Source organism: Rhinopithecus roxellana, chromosome 3, assembly GCF_007565055.1.
Source record: "Rhinopithecus roxellana isolate Shanxi Qingling chromosome 3, ASM756505v1, whole genome shotgun sequence".
Classification (NCBI taxonomy): Eukaryota; Metazoa; Chordata; class Mammalia; order Primates; family Cercopithecidae; genus Rhinopithecus; species Rhinopithecus roxellana.
This window is the reverse complement of record NC_044551.1, coordinates 37703165-37730307: the sequence shown is the minus strand read 5'-3', so window position 1 is coordinate 37730307 and position 27143 is coordinate 37703165. Positions and strand designations below refer to the sequence as shown.

Genomic DNA, 27143 nt, shown 5'->3' with positions numbered 1-27143 from the left:
TTGCTTATGGGTTGGGGTATATTTTTAAAAAGCCCACAACATCCCACATTTAAATATGTTCCCAGCCCTAAGGACTTTAAATGCCAGAGATATGTTTGGCCACAGATGACAATGCAGGCCCACACCTGGCCCACTGAGGCAGAGACCCAGGCCCTTGGAGCCCATCTCACCTCTGAAAATGAGCTGATGGATCAGCAGATAGTAAGAGCTCTGGGGGTGGGGGCCTCTGGATGCAGAGAAACCATATGTTTTGGTATTATGGGCCGTCCGGCAGGCAGCTATAAAAAGAGAATAGCTTCTTCTAAGAACTTAAGCCCAAAAATACACAGAAGGAAATGGGAGGAAGTCCCATTTATAACATGAGTGTGTTGCCAAATATTCTTTTGTGTCTAGGAACTGTGGTAAGTAGTGCTTGAGACCTGAGAAGGTAAAGCTTGAGAAAGGAGGGTGGTGATCCTGGTCTAAGCCGGACCCCTTCTCAGCACAGTGGAAATCACGTGAGTGGGATCAGATGGATCTGGGCTCACATTTCAATTCCCTCACTTGTTCTGTGACCTTAACTAAATTATTTATTCAGTCTGAATCTGTTTCCTCTTTTATCAAAAGGGGATGTGTTAGTTTGTTTTGTATCACTACAAAGGAACAACTCAGGCTAGGTGATTCCTAAAGAAAAGAGGTTTATTTGGCTCACAGTTCTGCGGGCTATACAAGCATGGCACCAGCATCTGCACAGCTCTTCTCATGAGGCCTCAGGAAGCTTTTACTCATGGCAGAAGGCAAAGGGGAGCAGGCGTGCCACATGGCAAGAGAGAGGAGGAAGTGCCAAGCTTGTTTAAACAACCAATGGTTGCATGAACTGACGGAGCAAGAACTCGCTCATTACCATAGGGAGGGTACCAAGTCACTCATGAGGGATTTGCCCCCATGACAAACACTTCCCACCAGGCCCCACCTGCAACATTGATGATCACATTTCAACATGAGATTTGGAGAAGACGAACATCCGGACTCTATCAGGGGATACACCTACCTGGCTCGAAGAAAGAGATGGGAATTAGATAAATGTCAAGTGTCTTCTACAGTACCCAACAGAGTTGGTTCTCAGAGAACAGTGGCTATGATGGTGAATATGTTTTGGGCAAAGTGAAATTGTTGCTTGTTCACATTCTTGTCTGCACTTCCACAACATAGTACAGGCTGTTCCTGCTCCAAGAAATGCCTTTCTTTCTATTTCAGAAAGTTCAAAGCCAGCCTGCCCTGCAGAGCCCAGTTACATGATATCTCTTTCCATGAAACCTTTCCAAAGTTTTCCCAGTGGGATGTAGCCTTTGCCACCTCTGCGTGTCCTTAGCACTTAATCAGCGACCGTCCATGCTGTTCACTGCAGCACAGCTATCATAGTTGTTTCTGTGTGGGTCACATCTCTTCTATTAAATTGATTTTCTCTTAGGTATTTCCCTTCATGCTTGGTGTGTAGTCAGTCCTCAGTAAACATTTGTGTAATCATTCATTTATTCAGTATATGTTCACTGAGCACCTATTATGTGCCAGGCACTATGCTAGTGCTGAGGGTATAGCAGTGAATGACATTGATAAGACCCCTGCCCTCGCTGAAGTTACACATTAGTGGAGGGAGATAGATAATAAATGAATAAACAAGTCAATTGGTAAATATATAATTATATAAAGATCACATATACTTTGATAAGTGCTATGAAAGAAATGAAAAAAATAAGAAACAAGATGGGTGATGGAGGTAATGATACTTAGAGTGGTGCATATAAAGAGGTGACATTTGAGCTGAAACCTGAAGGGTAGCAGGAGGCAGGTTTGGAACAATTTCTAGGAAGTGAGTTCCAGGTAAGGGGATAAACAAAATTTGCAAAGGTCTCGACGTAGGAAAGACTTCGGTGTTTTCTAGGAACAAGAAGATCAAAGTGGCTAGAACATAGCGTGGAAGAAAAGACAGTACAAGAGGAGACAAGAGGCAGGCTGGCTCAGGGAGTGCCTTGGTAGGATACTTGGATTTTATCTTCTAAGTGGGACAGATTTTAAGTGGGGTGGGAACAACATGGTCCTACTTATAGTTTAAAAAGATCTCTCTGGCTCTTGTGTGAACGTGGATTGTATAAGGACAAGAGAAGAGGCAAGGAAATGTTATGCTAGGATCTACTATCTGGAATGCTGCCTATGAAGATGAGGGGATGATTGGACTGGATGGGCTGGATGTGTGGGTGAGGGAAAGAGACAAGTCAGAAATGACTCCCTGGTGTTAGGCTCGAATAGCAGGGTGGACAGTGGTGCCATTTCCTGAGATGAGGAAAATGGAGAAGAATGAGTCTTGTATTTATTTGCACATATTTTGTGAGGGTTCATTGAGAATTTTATGTTGGATACTTCAGGTCTAAGGTATCAAGTATGCAGTTAAATATATACATTTAGAAAACAGGAGAGGGGATGGAGATCTAAATTGGGGAGTTTTCAGCCTCTAAGTATAAAGGCCATGAGTCTGGAGGAGATCATGAGAGCAAGACTGGAGACAGGGATAGGAAGAGGGCTGAGGCTTGAGCTTTGGGCACAGCAATAGCTCAAGATTAAACAGAAAGAAGAAACCAGCAAAGGAGACTAAGATGGGCCAAACTGTGAGGCAGGAGGAGACCGAGGAGAGTGTGGGGCCTAGAAGCTAAGAGAAGTGTTTTCAGAAGAAATCATTGTCATCATCATCATTATGAGTAACATCTTGAGCTCTGCCATGTCTGTGCTAAGCGTGAGATGTGACTTACTAAATTCACAAATCATGAGATGGGATTCATTATCTCCCTTTTTCAGGTATGAAAACTGAGGCTTAGAGAGAGTCCTATTCCATTTGTATTGCTATAAAGGCTTACCCCAGGCTGGGTAATTTATACAGAAAAGAAGTTTATTTAGCTCACGTTTCTGTAGGCTGTACAAGAAGCATGGTGCCAGCATCTGCTTCTGATGAGGGCCTCAGGCTGCTCCCACTCGTGGAGGAAGGCAAGGGGGAGCTGGCATGTGCAGATCATATGGAGAGAGAGGGAGAGAGAGAGAGGAAGATGCCAGGCTCTTTTTAACAGTCAGATCTTGTGGGAACTAATAGAGCAAGAAATCACTCATTATCTCTTGCTCCAAACCCTTCATGAGGGATCCACCCCCATGACCCAAACACCTGCCACCACGCCCCACCTCCAACACTGGGGATCAAATTTCAACATGAGATTTGGAGGGACAAACATCCAAACTATATCAGAGAGTGAACCAAAGAATGAATGAATGAATGAATGAATGAATGAATGAATGAATCTACATCCATTTTTTTGCAAACTGCCCACACTACGCTCCCATAGCCTACCTAACTAGAAAAAAATAGGAACAAAAGATGATTCTCTTTGAAATACAGCCCTGCAAATGCTAGAATAGTATACCAGCTTACAGAGCACTGGGCTTTCCTTAGAGCTTGTTGTCCAACCCCCAGCCTCCCAACCCTGAGACTCACCCCCAGAGTGCAGGGCCCTCCCCCATCTGGAGTGCTGGAACACAGTGACCGGCAGCTGGGGCAATTAAAATGAATCACTCCAGCTCTGCCAGGGAAGAGCTGAGTGATTTGCAGCTGGTGACAAATGGGATGATTTGCCACCCAGACGCAGCATCTTGGATGAAGTGGCCTCATCAGTGGAATTGTTGCATTTGGCCAGCGCTAATTACCCTGGTCTAGGAACCTCGATGCCCAGTATCAAGTGAGCCTCTCTCTGAACACAGCTCAGCTCAGTAATTAGTCAAGATGGACTTTTTTCTCCCAGTAATTTAGAGACAGGCCATCTGAGCCTGTGCCTTTATGCCCGTTTTCATTCCTTTTTATAAATAGCCGTTTGAAGCAGAGGACAAAGGGAAATAGGTTGCACTCAGTGACCTCTTGAGCTCAGTTGAATGAAGGCACACAGGAGGTGTCCCTTCTGTCCCCTTCCTCTTGGGGATGACAGGACGTGTTTTTGAAATAAAGAAGAATGTCCATATCCAACTCCTTGTCAGAGATGTCCCAGAGGGGAGGTTGCTGGGATCAAGAGTTGATTGCTGCTTAATAACTTTCCACTCCCTACACTGGCCCCAAGAGTCTGCTTTCCTGAAGGCCTCCCGCCTTACTGTCTGCTCCCCCTGCCCCTCTACCTAGGTTGCTGCTCCTCACACTGTGTGCATACCTCCATCCTGAAGGGCTTATTCTCTGCCAGCCAACTTTGCTACCTGCTTCAATAGCATTTTTATTTTAAATTCTTAAGAATACCTGTAAGATGAGTACAACCATTACTCCATTTTGTAAAGAACTAAGCACAGGCCGGGCATGGTGGCCCACGCCTGTAATCCCAGCACTTTAGGAGGCTGAGGTGGCCGGATCATGAGGTCAGGAGATCGAGACCATCCTGGCCAACATGGTGAAACCCCGTCTCTACTAAAAGTACAAAAAAAACTAGCTGGGCATGGTGGCACACATTTGTAATCCCAGCTACTCAGGAGGCTGAAGCAGGAGAATCGCTTGAGCCTGGGAGGCAGATGTTGCAGTGAGCCAAGATCACACCACTGCACTCCAGCCTGGACGACAAGAGTGAGACTCTCAAAAAAAAAAAGAAAAAGAAAAAAAAAGGAGAAGTAAGCACAAGGAGACGTAGTGATTTGCGCAAAGTCATACAACCAATAAGAAACAAGGCAGGATGCCCTCCAGCTTCATCTGAACCCTGAGCCCATTCTCTTGACAGAGAATGACAGTACCCTCTGCTTTCTCTGTAAGGATCACACAATAATAATTGTCAAACAAATCATGACAATAGGTTATCTGGGTGTTTGTGCAGAAGAATTAATAACTGGATAGATGGTTTTAAAAATATGTCAACTACTGTTGCATATTAGCTTAGATCAAAGGTGTCTGATATTCACAGTAGGGATTGAGAGCAGGAGTCTGCAAACTATGGCCCCCAGGCCAAATCCAGCCTGCTGCCTGTTTTGGCATTCAAGTGTTATTGGAACACAGCCATGCACTTGCGCTTACATATTGTCTATGGCTACTTTTCACTGTGCAACAGCAAAGATGAGTAGTACAACAGAGACCATAAGGCCCGCAAGCCTGAAATATTTACTACCTGTACTTTGACAGAAAAAGTTCGCTGGCCTCTGTTTAAGAGCTATAAATCTAAACTGTGAGATTAGAGGCACATATTTAAAGGCCTGCAATGAATCCTAATCAATAACCAGAACAAGAAATGCCTAACTATCAGAACCCAGAGAATGGTCCCATCAGATCCTTACTATCTTCCATTAGCATCAAGTTATGTCCTAAATGATATATATACTACTTTGTTAACAAAAGGGAAAAAGATCCTTTGCAAAAAGAGACAGCCTGCTTCCAGCACCTGACTCCCAGACCACATCAGAGTTCATTTACCCAGAAGGCGTGAACTGTCCATTGAGCATGTTTCCTCTCCCACAGCCCCTGCTCCTGTGGATCACCTAATGCTGTCACTTGGATCTCGGCAGTCAGCCTGCCCCTTCCAATTTCTGTGGGCTCTGCAGTGCTTTTCACCCATCATCATCATTGTTAATCAATAAATACCATAAACAACAATCATAGTAACATCTTAAATCAATACAGCTGAGTGATTATATTGTAATGGAAGAATGATAGTGGTTTAATGGGAATACAGAAGGGGTGGCTCAGAACTATGCTGGCAAAGGTTGGGGAAGCTTACAGAGGAGGTGAGATCTTACTCACCTCTTCTATTTTACATCTACTATTTTATACCTACTGGCATTCTCCCAGCCCTGTACCTGTTCTGCTTGGTGATCTCCCACTCCTACTTCAAAATCTAACACAATATCTCCTCTTCTGGTAAATTTTCCTGACCTCTGCTAGCAGAGTAATTAGCAAGTCCTTCTGTGTTCCTTCCATGCTTCTTTCTTACTTGTCATATAACTAAGATAGTAGAATAATTATTGTCTATGACATTTACATAAGATGGTGATGATGGCTTAACAGAATGCTAACTATACTGTGAGCTAACCATACTGTGCTGAGCACTTTGCAGAAAATCTGTGGTGTCTGACATTAAATTTTATGTTTTTTAATGAGTAGGCTCCACTGCCTTCCTATCTTCTCTATCAGACTGAGCCCACAGAAGGGAGAGATCATGGCATATTCACTTTTATTTCCCCAATGACCAACAGTGTCTGCCATATAAGAAATGCTTGCAAAGTAAATGAATAAATAGTATGGTACTCACAGTCCTAAAGATTCCTATCTCCTGGTTCTTCAACCAAACACTAATCTGTGTAATGCTATGAAGAGATTTTATAGAGGCAATTAAAATCTCAGTCAGTTCACTTTAAGACACAGAGATTATCTAGGTGGGTCTGGCACAATCAGGTGAGCTTTTAATAAGCAAGAAGTCATCTCCAGCTAGTGAATGTTAGAGAGATTCAAAAAATGAGAAGAATTTGACACACTATTGTGGGCTTAAAGATGAAGGAAGTCAAGTGATGAGAAATGCAGCAACTTCTAGAAGATGACAGCCAGCAAGGAAACAGTGACCTCAATCCTATAACCACAAGGAGATGAATTCTGCCGACAACCAGTGAGCTTGGAAGAGATAAGAACCACAGCTCCAGCCAACACCTTGGCTTCAGCCTAGAGAGACCCCGAGCAGAGAATCTAGCCACCTTTAGACAGACCTCTAATCTACAGAACTGTGAGATAATAAATGAATGTTGCTATAAGCTGCTGTGTTTGTGCCATTGTGTTATGCAACAGTAGAATACAAATACAAGCAGGTTTCCAATTCTATCAGATATTGGTGGTCAGACTGCTGACCAAAAGTTCCACTGGGCTTTGAGGAAGTCAGTGTTGCTGAGATCCAACATCACAGAGGAGTCATGAGTTAAGGAAGTCCATGCCCACCCATAAATGAATCAGAATTAGGTGAGGGAGGTAGTGTCCTGCAATAGCTAAAGTGCTGGATAAGAAATATGAAATCCCAGTTTCTAGTCCCAGCTCTGTCATTGCCTTACTGTGTGACTCTGGGCCAGTCATCTTAGGTCTTTGAATTACAGTTCTCTTATCTGCAAGATCAAAATATTCTTACTTCTCCCATCCATTTTACAGGGCTGTAAATGAGGTTGAAGTAGGATAATAGGTTCAACAAGCCACATAAGTTGTAGCCAATTCTGCAGGCAAAAAAAAAAGCGGAGGGAGATTCCTCAAATACCTAGGGGGGTTTGGGAAGAGCCAGGCCAAGTTGCAAGGCTAATAAAATTCAGGTGACTAGGCAGACAGACCTCCAAGGGCTTCAGATCACAGCTGTTTCTTCCCTGCCAAGAAAAGTGTTGCTTTGCCCTGTGGCTCCCTGGGAGAATAATCGTCGTCAAAAAAAGTAATGTTTTGTGTTTCAACAGCACTTTTCCAAGTGCTTTCCCCTGTACCGTTTTAATTCCAACAGCTTGTATCCGTTAAAGGAAAGCAATGGACTAAGAGTCTTTCTAGTTTTAAAAGTTTTGGTTTCTCATAGTGTAGTAGGGTAAGTCTAACCTATTATACAGAGCAGGAAGACAGAGGCCCAGCTAGGCAGGTGACTCACCAAGTTATGGAGATGGTCAGTGAAAGAGCAAAGACTCTCATTCCCAGCCCTGGCCTCTAATAATTCTAGCTCCCTGCCTTTAGTATGGAGCTGGGAAAATGTAGCTTTCCTGGATAGAGGCCCAGCTTCACCTGAGCAAGTTCCAAATTGAAGGTAGGGCGGATTGCCTTGCCCTCAAGTTCCTCTCTTGTGAATTACATGCAAATGAAGCATTGGGATTAAGTCAGACTTTGAACTTTTTTCCCCAGCTCTCCAGTTATTCCAGAAATGACCGTTGCTGGCTATTAAGCAGCAAACTCTTTCTTTGGCATTGTCATTAAGTCGGCAGGATGTGAGGACTGAAAAAAAAAACATAAAAATATCAATTAAAAGAGAACAGTGAAGAAGGAGTCTTAAATGTGTGGAACTTCTGTGGGAAGGCTTTGGGCTTCACTAGATGATCCTGAACTTGGGATGGCTTCGCTGGGTTCTTCAGTTTAGGGATGTTAGAAAAGGAGGCAGCCATCCTGAACACTTGGTTTGATGCCATGACTCCAGACACCTTGGACCATACACAGTTTTGGATTCTCCTGACCCTGACAATTCTTCCCAGGGTCCAAAATCCAATGTGCATAGAGATGCCAGGTTATAAGACAGAGATTATTTATGCATTCATTTACTAATGAGGGTCTGCTCCATGCTGAGCACTGGAGATACAATGCTATACCAAAGAATTAAAAGATTCCTTTGCTTTCATGGAGCTTATGGTCTAGGGGAACAAAGACAATAGAAGAGGCAAACAGATGCCATAGTTCTGCTGCTATGGGAGCTACACGAGGCTCTGAGTCTTACAGTTGAATACTAAAAATGTAATGGTTAGGATGAGGTCTGAAGGATGAATAGGGGCTGAGGCATCGATCAGGGGAAAGAGCAGTGTGTGATAAGGATGGGAGTCTTTTGAATATGAGGGGCCAGACAAAGAGCAGTATGACCAGAGTACAGCAAGTATGTTGCTGGGTGACATTGGAGAGTGAACCAGGGGCCGGACCACACAAGGCCTCAAGGCTCATCAAAGAGTTTGAGTTTATTCCAAGTGTTAAGAGAAAACCTTTGGTGGGTTTTAAGCAGAAAAACAACATGGTGCAATTAATATGTTTCAAAAAATCACTCTGGCTACCTTGTACAGGTAGCCTTGTACAGGTGGGCAGTGGGGGCATAGAGGACGGGATAGAGGCAAGAAGTCCAGTTCAGCCTCAAGTGACATCAACAAGATGGCAGAGCCAGGCACAGTGGCACACGCCTGTACTCCTAGCTACTTCGAAGGCTGAGGCAGGAGGATTGCTTGAGCACAGGAGTTCTGGGCTGTAGTGTGTTATGCCGATCAGGTGTCCACACTAAGTTTGGAATCAATATAGTGACGTCCCAGGAGCAGGGGACCATGAGGTTGCCAAAGGAGGGGTGAACTGGCCCAGACTGGAGTTAGAGCAGGTCAAAACTCCAATGCTGATCAGTTATGGGATCATGCCTATACATAGCAACTGCCCTCCAGCCTGGGCAACATAGTGAGACACTGTCTGTAAAAAATAATACATAAAACAAGACAGCAGACTAGGAGATAACCTGCTCATATCCCCCTAACAACATTTAGAATTCTGCAACCATCTGCAGGAAAAAAAGTCTACCTGCAGGAGCATTGAGCTTCAGGTAGGAGGTTATAAAACCCTGGTAGAGCCCTTAAAGAAGGCTGTTTTAAGAGTGTAGAATAGCACCCAGGTAGCAAACTTAATCATGCTCTCAGGTTCAAACCTGTAAACAACTTTGTTCGTGAAAGGGCTTGGCTTCAGCCCTATTTGGCTTTGAGCCTGCAACCAACACCATCTGCCAATGGGTCCAGGAGAAATCATGCACCTTCGTGCCTCTGCAGAAAGTTTTGATTGCCTGCCGACACTAGTCTTGCCAGTGGATCTGAAAGTTATCTGGCAGTTTGGCTCCAGCCCCCTATAGCTGTAGGCCCAGCTTATTACAGCTTGCACAAGGGAAGCTCACTCATACCTCACAGACCGGAAATTGTCCATAGGAACCTCTGTGATAGCCAACAAGGCTCCATCCCACAGCAGATCCAGAGGGGGCCCAGTCTCAGCTTTCACCCCTCTTGCTACAGTTGGGAAACTCCCCCACCCATGCAGGAAATTGGTTGGGAAGTACACACATCTGGGCTACTAGGATGAGTTCACCAGCATCTATGCCACAGTGGATCCTGCGGGGGCCCAGTCTTGGCTTTAGTTCCACTTAAACTGCAGTAAGAGAACTGCCCTGCCCATGCAGGAAACTGCTGTGAGCACACATGTCTGGAACACTGTGGGCAGGCTTGCCAACCTCTATTACACAGCTCCTCTCACTATAGTCAGGAAATTGTCCCACTTATTCGGGGATCTGTCAGAAAACACAAAGTCATATGGACCAATGAGACAGGCTTCTGAACTCAGGTTCCTACCCATCTTTCCCACACAGCTCTGGTAGCCCCTTTGACTCTTCTCTAGGTCCGACTAAGCTGGAGTACCATCCCAACCTCTAAGTCCTCACAAGACTTACAGAGAACCCTAGATTAGGGTACCCTCTAGTGTTGAAATGGCTGCAGCAGTCACAGACTCTGACAACAGATTAGATTGCATAAATTTTTGGACAGGGCAACTGAAGGATGAACACAAACAAGGCCAGACTGCAAAGATTAGAATAAATATCTAACTCTTCATTGTACGAGATTGACATACATCCACAAGCATTAAGAACAATCTTGGAAGTATGACCTCACCTAATGGACAAAACATGACACCAATGAAGGACCCTAAAGAGATGAAAATATGTGATCTGTTGGACAAGTAATTCAAAATAGCTGTGTGATTTAGAACTTAAAGTATAATAATTAAAAAATTTTTTTAATTAAAAAAAGAGACAAAATAGCTGTGTTAAGGAAGCTCAGTGAATTTGAAGAAAACACAGAGAAACAATTCAACAATTTAACAGAGAGACTGAAATAATAAAAAAAATTCTAGAACTGAAAAATACAAATGAATGAAAAAAAATTTAAATGCAATAGAAAGCATAAACAGCACAAGTTAATCAAGCAGAAGAAAGAATCAATGAGCTTGAAAACAGGTTCCTTGAAAACACAGCCAAAGGAGAAAAAAAAAGAAGAATGAAATAGAACAAAGAAAGCTTATAGAATCTATGGAATAGCATCAAAAGAGCAAATATTTTGGTCATTGAAGTTCAAGAGGGAGAAGAAAAACACAAAAGGTCAGATGGCTTATGTAAAGAAATAACAGAGACCTATCCAAACCTAAAGACAAATGTAATTATCCAGGTAGAAGAAGGTCAAAAGTCACCAATAGGATTCAACCCAAATAAGACTATCTCAGACATGTTATAATCAAACTTTCAAAGGTCGAGGACAAAGAGAATTCTAAAAGCAGCAAGAGAAAATAAGCAAATAACATGTAAGAGAATTCCAACACAACTGGCAACAGACTTCTCAGCAAAAACTTTGCAGACCAGGAGGAAGTACTCTTGGTGACACATTAGAAGTACTGAAGGAAAAGATAAAAACTTGCTAACCAATAAGCCTGTAACCAGAAAAGCTATTTGTCAGGATTGAAGGAGACATAAAGATTTTCCTGGACAAATGAAAGACCCAGAAATGTGTCACCATCAGACAGTCTTACTAGAAATGTTAAAGAGAGTTTTTCAAATGGGAAGAAAAGGACACTGTGTAACAATAAAACATATAAAGTTATAAAACTCACTGGTAAAAGCAAATATACAGACATTCACAATATTCTAATATTATAATCATGGTGTGTAAACCACTTACATTATTAGTACAAAAACTAAAAGACAAAACTATGAAAAATAACAATAACTACAATAATATGTTAAGAGATAGAGCTATTGAATGTTTATTGGAAGCCTCATGGTAGCCACAAAGGAAAGATTTCTAATAGTTAAACAGAAAATAAAAGCATACTACTAGAGAAAAATCTCTTAATCACAAAGAAAAACAGTAAGAAAACACAGAATAAAGAATCTGTTTCTTTAAAACTAGAAAACATGTAACAAAATGGCAGTGGTAAGCCCTGCCTGAATTACCTGAAATGTAATTGCTTAAATCATCCAATTAAAAGACATAGAGTGGCTGAATGAATAAAAATAAATAAGACCCAATTATATGCCACTCACAAGACAGTCACTTCACCTATAAGAGAATACATAGTCTGAAAGAAAAAGGAGGGAGCAAGATATTCCATATAAATTAAAACAAAAAAAATGGGGCAGGAGTAGTCACACTTACATCAGAAAAAAATACATTTTCAGAAAAAAAAATTGTAACAAAAAAGACAAAGCAATTATATAATGGTAAAGGAATCAAATACAGCAAGAGAATATAATAATTATAAATATATATTCAGCCAGCATCAGAGCACTTAAATATGTAAAGCAAATATTAATAGATGTAAAGAGAACTATACTCTGCAATAAAATAATAGGAGAAACTTCAACACTTTCCCCAATAGACAGATCATCCAGACAGAAGATAATCAAAGAAACAGCAGACTAGATGTTTCTAGATGCACTCTAGACCAAATGGACCTAACATACATTTACGGAACATTTCATTCAAGAGTTATAGGATATACATTCTTTGCAACAGAACATAGAACAGTCTACAGCATATATCACATACAAAACAAGTATATCACATACATATATCACAATACAAAACAAGTATTAACAAATTTTTAAAAATCAATGTTATATTAAGTATCTTTTATAACCACAGTGCAATAAAACTAGCAATCAATAACAAGAGGAACTTTGGAAACCATACAGAATTACAGAAATTAAACAGCATGCTCCTGAACAACCAATCAATCAATGAGGAAATTTTTTAAAATTTTTTAAATTTCGTGAGACAAATGAAAATGAAAACATGACATATGAAAACCTATGAGATACAGCAAGAGGAAAGTTTATAGAAATAAACACCTATGTCAAAAAAAATAGAAAGATATTAACAACCTAGCACTGAACTTCAAAGACTAAAAAAGCAGAACAAACTAAATCTCAAATTTACAGAAGGAAATAAATCATAAAGACCAGAACGTAAATGGATAAAATAGAGGCTAAAAACAACACAAAAGCTCAAAAAGAGTTGCTTTTTGGAAAGATAAAGCTGACAAACCTTTAGCAACACTAAGAAAAAAAGAAATGACTCAAATAAATAAAATTATAAATGGAAAAGGAGACATTAAAATTGATACCACAGAAATACAAAGGATCGTAAGAGACTATTATGATAACTATACACAACAAATTGTAAAACCTAGAAAAAAATAGGTTCTTAGACACATGCAACCTATCAAAATTAAATTATGAAGATATAGAAAATCTGAAAAGTCCAATGACAAGCAATGAGATTGAATCAGTAATAAAAAGTCTCCCATCATTAAAAACCAAGGACTGATGGCTTCACTTCAAAATTCTACCAAGTATTTAAAGAAGAACTAATTTAATTATTCTCAAACTATTCCAAAAAAATTGAAAGGGAGGAAATTGTTCCAAACTCATTCTTTGAAGCCAGAATTACCCTAATCCCAAAACCAGACACAACAAAAAAGAAAACTACAGGCTAATATCCCTGATAAACATAGATGCAATAATCCTCCACAAAATACTAGCAAACCAAATTCAACAGCACATTAAAAAGATCGTGCACCATAATCAAGTAGGATTCAGCCCAGGGAAGCAAGAATGGTTCATTATATTCGAATCAATAAACATGATACATCCCATTAATAGAATCAAGAATGCAAATTATATGATCATTTCAATATATACAGAAAAAGCGTTTAATAAAATTCAGCACCCATTTATGATAAAAAACCCTCAATAAATTAAGTATAGAAAGAAAATACTTCAACACAATAAAGGCCATATATGACAAACTCACAGCTAACATCATATTGAATAGAGAAAAGTTGAAAGCTTTTCCCCTAGGATATGGAACTAGATGAGGATGCCCACTGTCCCCACTTTTATTCAACATTGTACTGGAAGTCCTAGCCTGAGCAATCAGGCAAGAGAAAGAAGTGAAGAGCATTCAAATTGAAAAAGAAGAAGTTAAATTTTCCCTGTTTGCAGATGACATGATCTTCTATATAGAAAAACCTAGAAACTCTGCCAAAAAACTAATAGAAATTCAACAAAGTTGCAGGGTATAAAATCAAAATACAAAATTCATAGCATTTTTATAGTCTAACAGAAAACTACATGAAAAAGAAATCAAGAAAGCAATTCCATTTACAATTGCTCCAAAAAACACATCTAGGAGCAAATTTAACCTAGGAGATAAAATATCTCTATGGTAAAAACTATAAAACATTGATGAAAGAAATTTAAGAGGACACAAGCAAATGGAAAGATATCCATTATTCATAATTGAAAGAATTAATATTGTTAAAATATCCATACTACCCAAAGAATCTACAGATTCAATGCAATTCCTATCATAATATCAATAACATTCTTCACAGAAATAGAAAAATAATCCTAAAATTTGTATAAAACAACAAAAGACCCTGAAGAGCCAAAGCAATCTTGAACAAAAAGAACAAAGCTAGAAGCATCACACTACCTGACTTCAAAATAGACTACAAAGCTATAGTAACCAAAACAGCATGGTACTGGCATTAAAACAGACACAACACACAGACTAATAGAACAAAATAGACAACCTAGAAATTAATCTACACATTTACAGCCAACTGATTTTCAACAAAGGCGTCAAAAATATGCTCTGGGGAAAGGATAATCTCTTCAATAAATGGTGCTGGGAAAATTGGATATCTACATGCAGAATCAAACTAGATCTCTATCTCTCACCATATACCAAAATCACCTCAAAATGAATTAAAGACACAGATATAAGATTCAAAACTATGAAAGTGCTAGATAAAAACATAGGGGAAACGTTTCATGGTAGTGGTCTGGACAAAGATTTTTTTAATAGAATCTCAAAATCCCAGACAACAAAAGCAAAAATAGACAAATGGATTGCATCAAACTAAAAAGCATAGCATAGTATAGCAAAAGAAGCAATCAACAGGGTGAAGAAACAAGCTACAGAATAGGGTAAAAATATTTGCAAACTATGTGTCTCACAAGAGGTTAATATTCAAAATATATAAGGACCCAACAAAAATGCAAATAAGTCCATTAAAAATGGACAAAAAACCTACATAGACTTTTCTCAAAAAATAAGTACACAGATGACCAACAGGTATATGAAAAAGTGTTCCATATCGCTAACCATCAGGGAAATACAAATCAAAACCACAGTGAGATATCACCTCACCCTTGTTAGAATGGCTACTATGAAGAAGACAAAAAATAGCAAATGCTAGCAAGGGTGTGAGGAAGGGGAACCCTTATATTCTGTTGGTGGGAACATAAATAGTGCAGCCATTATGGACAGCATTATGGAAGTTCCTCAAAAATTTAAAAATAAAACTACCATATGATCCAACAATCTCACCATTGAGTAAATATGTAAAGGAAATTAAATGAATACATCAAAGAGATATCTGGCACTCTCTTGTTTATTGCAGCACTATTCACAGTAACCAAAATATGGAATCAACCTATGTGCCCATCAACAGATGAATCGATTTTTTAAAAAGTGGTATGTACTCAACGAAATAGTATTCAGCCATAAAAAAGAATGAAATCCTGTCATTTGCAACAACATTAATGGACCTAGAATACATTATGTTAAGTGAAATAAGCCAAGCACATAAAAGACAAGTGCCACATGATCTCACTTATATGTGGAATCTAAAAAAAAAGATCTCATAGCAGTACGGAGTGAAACAGTGGTTCCAGAGACTGGGGAAGTGAGGAGGAGGGGTGATGGGAGGAGATTTGTGAACAGGTGCAAAGGCACAGTTAGATAGAAGGAATAAGTTCTTGTGTTCTATTGCACAGTAGGGTAACTATATTTAACAATAATGTATATTTCAAAATAGCTCACAGATAATATTTTGAATGTACTCACCACAAAGAAATGATAAATGTTTGAGGTGATCTACATGCTAATTACTCTGAATTGATCATTATATAACGTATACATATAACAAAACATCACATTGCACCCCATAAATATGTACAATTTTTATGTGTCAGTTGAAAACAAAATAAAATTTAAAAAATAAAAGAGGTACAGTTTAGAGGCCATTGTGTTCATCCAATTTGGGAAAGCTGCTGCAGCTTCAAATGACCTCAACACTTGTGTCTGCCACCTACTAAGATGAAAAGAGCACTGGGATAGTTCTATGTGAAGACTGGTGTGATTTTTCAGAACTGTTGTGCACTGGTTCTGGGGCATTGGGGAAGTGATTTTGCCTCTTTGTATCTATCTTGCTTGACTGCTTAATGAAACTCGTATATCCTGGTCTACCTACGTATGATTTTAAATCACACAATCTCATAAATGGAAAAGCATAAGAGGAAGCAACTGGTCCCTATCCCCGTGTGAACCTTGACCCCTTCTCTTTCCTCCTTAGAGTTGCATCCCCAGCACTTGCTGTCCTGGGGAACAAAGAGTCACCACCAAGTATATCTCTGTAAACAGTTCACTACTTGAACACCTTCAGAAATGGAGAAATGCTCTCAGTCTCAGGATAGCCATCTCAATGTTGTACACCCTATCCATCAAAAATACCTTCCTCTTATTTAAGTAGTAGTTGTTGTCCTGAAACTTCTGTGAAGTTCTCCTAAATCAGGTCACATAGTACAAGCCTCATGCCAACTCTTCAGTGAACATGTCTCTTCAAGTCTCTTCGTCTGGTTAAATGTTCCCTGTTCCTGCAACTGTTCCTCATGCAACACAGCTTTGCTCCACTCTCCTGGTCTCATTCATTTCAACAAGTTTTCCTCTCTCTTATTTTCCCCTCCATGTGAAACACCTAGGAGCATTCTTTTCCACATAGCAAGCAATGACATATATTTGTTGGATTTCTTGGAGTGAACACTGTCTGCCTAGAGTGAAAAGGGATCTTCAAGAAATCAAGGTAGAGTGAAGTGTCAAGGGACGTGGGAATAACACATATAAGGTCAACACAGATAAGCAGTGTGGAACAACAGAGCAAGCCAACAGGCCTGCGTACTGCTCTCCTAAGGCACAGTAGACTCTTGGCTTTCTTTGTAAAACTCATGGGTTGCATTGGTGATTTCTCTGATTGTTAAATATATGGTTTCAATTAAACACTGTCACCTATTGAAGACTCTGAGCTTGAGGCTGTCAGAGCATTTGTCAGAAAGGGCTTAAAGGTACAGCAGCTCCAGAATAACACTTCCTCAATAAATTGAACAGGATGGAAACAGAAATGAAATGCAAATAACTTTATCACTATAAGATTCATTATTATTCGATGCCCTAACTGCTTACCACATAAAATCACAAGTCACATGCAAATCAACTTATAATATCTTGGGAACCCTGGACTTGGAAGTATCCTATCAGATCAGAGAGAGAACAATGGAACTCTTGGCTGGTTATGTTTCTCTTCATTGTTTGGGGGATAAGAGAGGAGAATAGCACTCTGACAAATTCAAAGATACATTTCTCACCTCATAATTGATTGTCATATTTGCCTTTTTTTATCTTTTTATTTCAGCCAAATTATCTTCCTTGGGTGAGTGGGGGAAAGAATTGTGTCTGCACCCCATGGTGACATTCCCCACAATGGCTGGAGTATGACTGTTCTGATTCTATTTCCAATGTATTCTTCCTTCGTTTCCTTCTAGTCCACTATTTTGGTGGCCTTTGCCAGCCAGGAGAGCAATAATAAGGCAGTCTGAAAACATGTCTGAGTCAATCAAATTTAGACAAATAGATTGTCTCTATTTTATAGATTAGAGTTAGGATATGTCCCCATTTTATAGATCAGAAAATTAGAAGTAATCTCCTAAGATCACACAGCTAATTAGTTTGCATCATGTATATAAATGCATTTGCATTCATATGTGTATGCACAAACCATTTGGTGTGTATGTAATTGATTATGCATATTTGTGATTTTTGTGGGCAAGTGTTGGCATATCTGTCTTTGTCATCATGTGTCTTGCTGTTATATATGTGTGAAAGTGAGTGTGAATACGTGCATGTCGGCTTTATTACCCCTGAAGGACAGCAACCCCACAGGTCCATGTCCGTAATAAGGAACAAAATATGGAGTCTCTCTAACATTTGAATTCTCACATCTTGCTGACAGATGAAAAGGGTGCAATAGGGCCTGACAGCTCTGCTACCAAGCCCCAGACTAGTGCTCAGTCCCTCCCCAGAGCCTTCCGCAGTTGATGTCCATGCTGCTGATGCCTCTTCCCTTTGGCCTACAGGTCCCTGTCTGGTCGCATCGTTGGCGGAGTCTGGTGGTTCTTCACCTTGATCATCATCTCCTCATACACAGCCAACCTGGCTGCCTTCCTGACCGTGGAGAGGATGGTGTCTCCCATTGAGAGTGCAGAGGACCTAGCAAAGCAGACAGAAATTGCCTACGGGACGCTGGAAGCAGGATCTACTAAGGAGTTCTTCAGGGTAGGGACATCCTTTGTCCCAAGGCACTTTCTCAAAAGGGAACCACAGCTGTCATTAAAATGTCCTTCTCATTATATAGCCTGAGATAACAGGTAGCCAGAGCAAGTGCTTAACTGACTGTAAGTCAGGGAAACTCAGGACATTTCTAAGCTTTCTACCACCTGCCTGAGAAATCCACATTTCTACATTTGTAGAAGCTTCAAAGCTCCTGCATTGATTTAGATCCCTTGCCTTTTTCAGTCTGTGCTAATTCTCTGAGGCTGCAAAAAACATCAAATACAATTTCCTCTCTGTTCTCACAGAAACCTTATAGTCTAGTTAATAATCAATTAGGAACAGCTTATGGACAACAGCTGGACCTGATGCTCTTTGTGTCCCCTTCTATATCATAGAAGGAGCTCAGTGAATGTTTGTTGACTTGATGAATAAGAGGATAGTATATGGGAAAAAAAATAACTGGAAAAAGTGATCTATTAAATAGTTCCAGGAGAGAGAGAAAATGTGAAGTGGGAGTGGAGGTGGTGAGATGTGTTTTGGCAGGAGACAGTGAGCGGAGGCAAAGGAGCAGAGAGCTTAGGAGTACAACCTTCAAGGTCAGCAGATGGAGGCCCGGAACCTGGCTCCATCCCTTACTTGTTCTGTGCACTTAGCCTCTGTGACACCATTTCCATTCATGCATATAATGAGGAGAATAATGTCTATATTAGAGCCTGACAAGACTAAAAGAGATAGGGTATCTAAAGTAAGAGGCAAAACAAAGAACAATCAATGGAGGTTCCATATACCACTAGGACTTTAGGAAATGCAAACATCTGGGAGTCATTCTGAAGAATTGGTAGAGACTGAAGCCATACAGGTTAGACGTGTAAACATTTCTAGATATCACAAAACCAGGCCAGACCTGAGTAGGCTAAGTACATCCTAGACAAAAGGAACAACTTGAGCAGATGCCCAGAAGCAGGAAAACCTGTGGTTTCCCTGGACTTTAGGGATGTTTGTCCCAGGAGTTGAAGAAACAGTACATGGAACTACCATATGTGCGTCAAATAAGAATAATAAGAAACGTTTGCTACCATCTACATGTGAACCAGGTCCTGTGCTAAGCACACCCTACACGAATTATTTCATTTAATCCTCTCATTAAAGGTGAGTTAGAGATTGTCTCTATTTTATAGATTAGAGTTAGGATATGTCCCCATTTTATAGATCAGAAAATTAGAAGTAATCTCCTAAGATCACACAGCTAATTAGTAGCAGAAGGAGCAGAGAGAGCAGGCTGTCATATTGCCAAGAGAAGGGATCCTGTACAGCCACACCTAGTTATCTCACTATAACTTCATGGAGCAAACTCCAGGCCCGAATAAACCACTGTGGGAGGTGCTGCAGGTTCTTGACCATGGGCTTTGTATTCTGTATGATAGCCAGGAAAGGGAACAAAACCTTAACCATCACTGATCCTAACCCCAAGGCTAAAATCATCAATTTTCAATGTATCAGAGCAAGAAGGTGCCTTAGAGGTCATCTAGTCAGAGCCTGTCATTTTAGAGAGAGGCATTACTTGCTTAAGCTCACCCAGCCAGTTAATAAAAAAGCCACTTACAATCTCATTACAATTCCCTGACATTTTTAGCCTGCAACAAAAGTGTGAAGAAGGTGCCTGTTTCTACTTGTCCATAAAGCCTGTCCTATGCCCCAACCCCGCTGATGCAGTTAGGGAATCATCTAATTCACTTAACAATGCTCTCAGCCTTATAGTATAGACAACATGCACCAGTCCTCAAAGTACTTTTGCATCTATGGTTTCATTTATGTTTCACCTGTGACCTCAGGCAGAAGAGGTACTTGTGGCAGCCACTTAGTGGATAAGAAATTAAAACTGGGGAAATTCTTTTGATGCAGGTGTCAGGGGTGGGTACCAAATCTGAGTTTTCTAGTTTCAACCCAAGTATTCTTGTCACTGAACCACATGGTCTTAATGTGGTGGTGTCATTAAACTGACAAACATTTTTAAAAAGATCACTCAGGATGACAGCTGGGCTTGTGGACACATCTAGTCTAACTGTACCATTTTATAGTTGGGAAAACTGAGGCCCAGAGAAGAAAACGGTCATGCCTACCTAGTGAGAGGCACAGCTGGGATTTAAAATTTCAAAAGTCTTTGTTAATCACTATGTCAATTGACATATTACTGCCTCTTGTCCACAGCACAAAGTTAAGAACCTGGAACCAGGGCAGTGCATATTCTACAAGTTCTGTGCCCAAGCCTACTACATTGGTGGCAAATTGGTTGTAGCCCATGTACTTACTTTGACAGGTCAGTAGTGGTTGCCTAGAGTTTCTGAGGTTACATCTGGGCTTGATATGAACGGATTCTTTGATTGATATCGTTGTCTCTCATGTATAGAGGAAGGGAAACTGGTACCAAGCAAGCCAGGTATGAAGCATTCCTACCCTAAAGTAAAACCTGTAAAAAAGCATAATTATTAGTAGTCATTGCACTACTTATAGAATGCCTTCTTGTGCCAGGCACTGGGTTATGCATTTTACCTGTGTTCTCATATAATCTCCATGGCAACACTGTGAAGTGCACAGTATTATTACCATTTTCAGAAGAGGAACACTGAGGCTCAGAAAGGCTATGCTACTTGCCCAATGTCTTTTATCTAATAAGATATAAAACCTAAAATGAGGGAGGCAGCTGGTTGCAGTGGAAAGGCACAATGTGTGCAATCAGGAGACCAAGGACTCCTGGATCTGCCACTAACAAACTGCATGACATTGGACAGTTTATTGCCACATCATGGGCCTCAGTTTCCTTACCTGTAAAAGGAGAGTGCTGCGAAGATATGTCCCATGCATAATAAGCCTTTCTATCTCTGTGACTCTGACCTTGGATAATTATCCCACCAAGAGTTTGGTGGGTGGGGAGATAAGGTCACCTACCACCCCCACAAGGCAGAAGGAGGGAATACTGAGACAAGAATTCTTCTATTCCGGTCTCTGAAAAAGCTGGCTTCTTGTCCCCATGACAGCCCAGAGCTTCTTGGCAGCTCCAGCCCAGAGATGCTTAATCCTCCATCGACAGTTTAATTAAGATGTATGAAGGGCCATGGGAGCTGCAGATGATAGGAGAGATCCAAGAACAAATGCCCTGAGTACGCTTCCAATCTTCCCTGCCATTCATGCTACCTTCACATTCCTGGAGATTAGATTTTCCTGATAGTTCATCCCGAGTGTCTATGTGCACAGCCTTAACATTTGGGTCACTGGGGTGAGGCTGAGAGGGCATATTAATTTTCTGCATACTGTTGCCCAGAAGGCTCCTCAGCTCTGCCTGTCAACAGCCCAGTTCCCTGCTGTGTCCATCCTGTCAGGTCAAATTGCATCTTGCAATTGCCCTGCTGTGTGTTTTGTTGATTTGTGCCTGGAAGATTATCTGCAAATCTGGTCACAGCTGAATTTATACATTTTCCTGCTTCCTGTGAGAGAATATTAAATACATTGGCAGACCTTATGATTAGTTCTGTGTACTCCCTCCCCTAACCTTGGAATTCTCCCTCTCTTTTCTCCCTTCTTTCTTCTTCTTTCTCACATTGACATTGTTGCTTGAATGATGTATCTTCAGGTAAAGAATCGGATACTTCAAGCTAGCCAGGGACTTAAAGATTACAATGCCCAAACTCCCCCTATGGAATGGATGGGGAAACTAAGGCCCAAAGAGAAGGGATTCTCCATAAACAAAGCCATGAGTGAGAAGTAGAACTAAGACTGATATCCAGGGCTCCTCACAGCCAGTCCAGTGTCCTTTCCAAATTGTAAACCAGACTGTAAAACCGAGTGATATAGTTTATCTAATTATAGGCTATTAAAACTGAAGTTTTAATAGCAACTATTTCCATTACTTTTCCCTCGAGACCTGTGATTTTCCTGGGCCCCGAATATCTTTATTGATCAGCTGGCTCAAATGACAATTGTAGATCAGTATCTTACCAACACTTGCCGTGCACTAATATCAAGGAAATAAACCTGATACTTGTATACAGAAAAAAGTGATACGCTGCATGTATAATGATAATTTTATATTAAATAAATATGAAATCTATGTATTAACCACTGAATTATATAGAATATGTGACTCTAACAACAACTGTTTTTAGAAAGTAGTCCCTTACATGTATTTAACACTTGTCCGTTTAGGAAACATTTGTAATAGCCAGACTTTAGTATCCCTAAAATACATCTACCCTTTGGGAAAAGGTCACCATTTAGAAATAGTACGCTAAATGAGAAGTTTGATCGTGGTCCTGGATCATGGGCCCTGACTAGGGGCCTACCATGTGCAAGGTACTCAATTCGACTCTGTGAAGGACCCACAGGAAGGAAGACATTCTTTCAAGTAGCTTCCACATACTTGAGACTACATACAAGAAGAGACGACTTGCAGTCCTAGCAGTCTAGCCTGGCCATCCAGTGAGTGCCCCACGCAGTGTGTCCCATAGGAATATCAACCCTCACAATACTGTTTCTCAAAGTGAGGGCCACACAGGCCACACAGATCAGAATCACCTGGTGGGGACAATTCCTGAAAAAGATGTATCCAGGTTCCACTTCAGACTTGCTGACTCAGAATCTCTAGATTTAGAGCTAGGGAATCTGTATTTTAACAATCAATGTACATGATAATGGTGCCTACTGGAATCTAAAAACCATTGCCTTTGGGACTGAGGTGGACTCTAAATATATAGGATTTATTCTGTTCTATGAAACAAGGATTTGGTTAGACAGAACCAGCATCTCAAGTGGAATAAACAGTCCAAGCAAAGTCCCAAAGGGGAGAAGGCCCAAGGTGAGTTTAGGGGGAAATAAGGAAGGCAGTTGGGCCATGTTTGGAAGATTTTAAAATGTAAGCAGATGACAATATTTGGTCCCAAGTTATCAGCTTTATTAGACAACAATATATTTGATTGGTGCAAAAGTAATTGAGGTTTTTTACCACTAAAAGTAATGGCAAAAAACCTCAATTACTTTTGCATCAACCTAATACATTCTGAGGACAGGTCTTACAATATAGGATGACTAGAACTTGGCTACCCATGATCCAGAAATTCTGCAGTGTTTTCTTCCAATAATGAAATCAGATTCCACTGATATTCAGCTGTCTAGTTCTTCTGGTTAGTATAAATATGGCCTTATTGAACAATAGATATGTCCTTTAATGTATTTAAAAGTCAGGCAGGGCCCCAGTTTCTTAATTCTCCCCTTGTTTAGGAGGAATATAATTACTCAGAAGTAATTAAAAGATTCTGAGCTATTCTGTTCATTCTGAATTTGCAAGATATTTGTACTTTGGAACCTACTGGTACTAATTAGAGCCTCTTATTTTGCAATCACTCATAATTTGTTTCTTCCTGAGCTAATCTCGCTCATGAATGTGTGATCAAGCTACACTCAGCTCTTCATTAATGCATGCGCCGACCCCAATTCCAAGCTCACTTAATTCCAGCTTTGTTTCTTTCCCTGCCAGAGGTCTAAAATTGCCGTGTTTGAGAAGATGTGGACATACATGAAGTCAGCAGAGCCATCAGTTTTTGTGCGGACCACAGAGGAAGGGATGATTCGAGTGAGGAAATCCAAAGGCAAATATGCCTACCTCCTGGAGTCCACCATGAATGAGTACATTGAGCAGCGGAAACCCTGTGACACTATGAAGGTGGGAGGTAACTTGGATTCCAAAGGCTATGGCATTGCGACACCCAAGGGGTCTGCCCTGAGGTAAGTAGCCAAGATTTGCTTCCTTGGTACTCCCTCTCCCCTCCCTATCTCAGGAATGAAGCTTTGGTGTCTGCTACAAGGCTCCAATGCCACAGTGCAAGCTGTCGAGGGGGCTCTTCTTCAACACCTATGGGCCTGAAAGATTCCAGCCACCCAAGATCTTCAGCCCTGAGGTTGGAAATTGACCTGGGGGCCTCAGCTTGCTGTGACTGTCACTGCCCATGTGTTCTTCCCCTATGCCTCACCTTCCTCCTCCAAGTGTGTGAAACATCAATGAACCTTGTGCTTTTGTCATGTGATCTGTAACACCCCATCCTTTACCAGACACCCCTGCATCCAACAACGCAATGAACAGAGTTCTCCAGCAACCTGAATTCTTTGACAGAAGGTGGTTTATAATGTTTGTCTCAAAAGAAACATAAACACATTGTCCAAATGAAAAATCAAATCTTTCGAGTCCTGAGACTCTGGCTGTGGAAATCAAAATAGTATCTAATGAATAGCACCAAATTAATTGTAGCACCTATTCTTACCTAGAGACTGATTTATTTAGCAAGATATAGACAGTTTGGTAAAGAAGCACATTCAACTTTACTTTCATGTAAAGAAATCATGATATGCATTTTCAACAGTTGAGGAAGAGTCCTGTAGACATGGAGTCAGAATACCTAGATTTAATTCTGACTGTCTTACAAAAGGTAAAACATAGCATCTCCAAGCCCTCAGTTTCCTCATCTGTAGAGGGAGAATAATTGTCCCAGCCCTTCCTAGGTCTGAGGTGGTTTGAGTTCAACATAAATATAATTTATGTTGAAGGTCACTGAAAACAGTACACTGTGAAGTCACCTATGAGACATTACGTCAATTACAGAAGAATTCAATCATTTGGGGGAAATGTTGCATTTCAGGAAGGGTAAGAAGGATTAATAAAGTTTGCAAAATGATGGAGAGGCATTCCTAACCCATCTGGATATGATACCCTTGTCCACCTCTGCCTCCACTTTATTCATTTATCTTAATAGTACTAAGCCCCAACATTGTTCTGGGGACTGGGCTAGTAGCTGGAGCTACAGTTTTGAACAAAAAGACATAGTCCCTGCCCCCATGCAACTACATTCTTGCAGGAGAGGCGGACATTAAAGAAATGATTAATGTTTAATGACAATTCTAATAGATACTAGGACAGTCTATAAACGGGGACCTAGAGGACATCTATTTCCTGCAATGTAGCAGAACAAAATTCTCACTATGAAACAACCAGATATGCTGGATAAGATATAACAAATAGCCTTTTAAATGCAAGTTAAGAAATCCCTAGAACCAAAAAGAAAAAAAACAAATCAAAACCAGAACTAAAAGCGTAAGCTTATTATTCTGGGACCACCCTAAGCAGAGCAAAGGTATAAATCATGTGACAATCTACATGCGCAACAATTGACAGTACAACTAAAGACATAAAAGTAATCAAAAACATTTTAAGAGAAAAATACACTATCATTAAAGACCAGGTATATTCAAAAAAGTCTGAATTAGAACCTATAGAAATAAAAAAAATTCATTCATTTATATAAAATCTCAGTGGAGGGGTTGAACAGCAAATTAGATTAAGTTAAAGAAAGAATTATCCACTCGGGGGTGGGGGGGAATCAAAGAAAAGTCCCCAGAATAACACACGGAAAGATGGAAAGAAAATGTAACAAAGAGTTTAAGAGACGTGAAAAAGAAAAAAAATTGAGTCTGCTGTGAGTTCCAGACAGAGACAAGAGAGAATGAAGTGGAGGCAATGTTTTAAAGAAATTTTCTGGAATTTATGGAAAGCGTAAACCCTTGGATTTGAAAATCAGTCTTAAGCATAATAAATTGATAAAAATCAGCAGCTGATTCAATTGAAAGTGCAGAACCATAAAGACAAAGAGATCTCAAAGACACCCAGATTTAATAAGGTTCAATTTGGTCGCAGGATGAGTGGGGCATGGCTGGGAAGACAGGTCCAAGGATGTTTTTTTCAAGCTGAAGTTTGACAGATTAATAGGAGTCAACTAAGTGAAGGGAGGAGAAGGGAAGAAAAGAGTAGCTGAGGCAGAAGAAACAGCATGTGCAAAGATTCTAAGGCAAGAAATCATTGCACGGTCGATTAACCAAAAGCCACTAAGTGTTCTTGGAACACAGGTAGTAATACAGAGGAGAAATGTTTAAGCTGAGATTGGAGGATGAAGTGGGGAAGAATTTTATAAAGAACTTTTGTCCTTATTCAAAGAGCAATGAAAATACTTTGAAGAACTTTAAGTAATTATCTGAAAATTGAGAGAATAAAGATACCTGGAGAAGTGTAGACATAATTGAATATGAACTAATGAAGATAAATGGTCTGGTATTTATCAGTCATGTATTTTTGCCTGGTAGAATCTAAAACACTCTTTACAAGTTTGAGCAAAGTTCAAAGGGGATTCAAATGATACTGTTTGGCAAGGAAGAGGCTTTTATCTCAGAAAGTTATTGATCATCAACCTAGAAAGACTCAAAGTAGAGAATGAGTTTTTATAGTTCCAGGAACATCAGTGATACTGCAATATTACAATGCACTGAAGGTTTCATGAGTCAAGGACATCCACATAAATACGTGGATGTGAAGTTAAGAAAACAAAGCACAGACACAACATAATTTGTCCAATCAATAGAGTACCTCTGCCATCCCATCCCACACACCGTTTCCTGGAACAAGGTAAGGTAACAACAACTCAGGAAATACTGTATATTTCCTGCTACTGGAAATACTGGAGTGACACGAACCTAAAAATCAGGCCATTTGGCACTCAAATGACTTTCCACTATAATAAAAATCATCACTGAGTCAGTGGCTATTAAGTGCCACTCACTGTGGTACTTGCATTACCTCTTACAACCCTTGCAACATGCCTATGAAGTACCATTATTTCCATTTTACAGATGAGGAAACAGAGTAAGGGTTAAGTTGCCTAATCAGGTTGACACAGCTAATAAGGCAGAAGCCAGATTTAAAGCCCTGGCAGTCTGACTTCAGAGCCTACGGCTGTAACTCACTCTAATGTTGCACTGGGCTTTATGGATGACAGCACCATTTAAGGCAG

General features: G+C 40.3%; 1 protein-coding gene across 10 annotated transcripts in view; it reads left to right on the top strand.

Annotated features, from left to right (window-relative positions):
• The window catches only part of GRIA1 (glutamate ionotropic receptor AMPA type subunit 1), a 326518-nt gene that overhangs the window by 257921 nt on the left and 41454 nt on the right, over positions 1-27143 (top strand). For all 10 annotated transcript variants that reach the window (XR_004056469.1, XR_004056470.1, XM_030927894.1 and 7 more), the window contains 2 exons: positions 18066-18264; positions 23789-24036. Coding sequence is in view for 8 of the 10 variants with exons in the window: in XM_030927894.1 (XP_030783754.1) it covers positions 18066-18264; positions 23789-24036 (447 nt within the window). In the remaining 2 variants the exon portion in view is untranslated. The remainder of the gene's footprint in view (positions 1-18065; positions 18265-23788; positions 24037-27143) is intronic.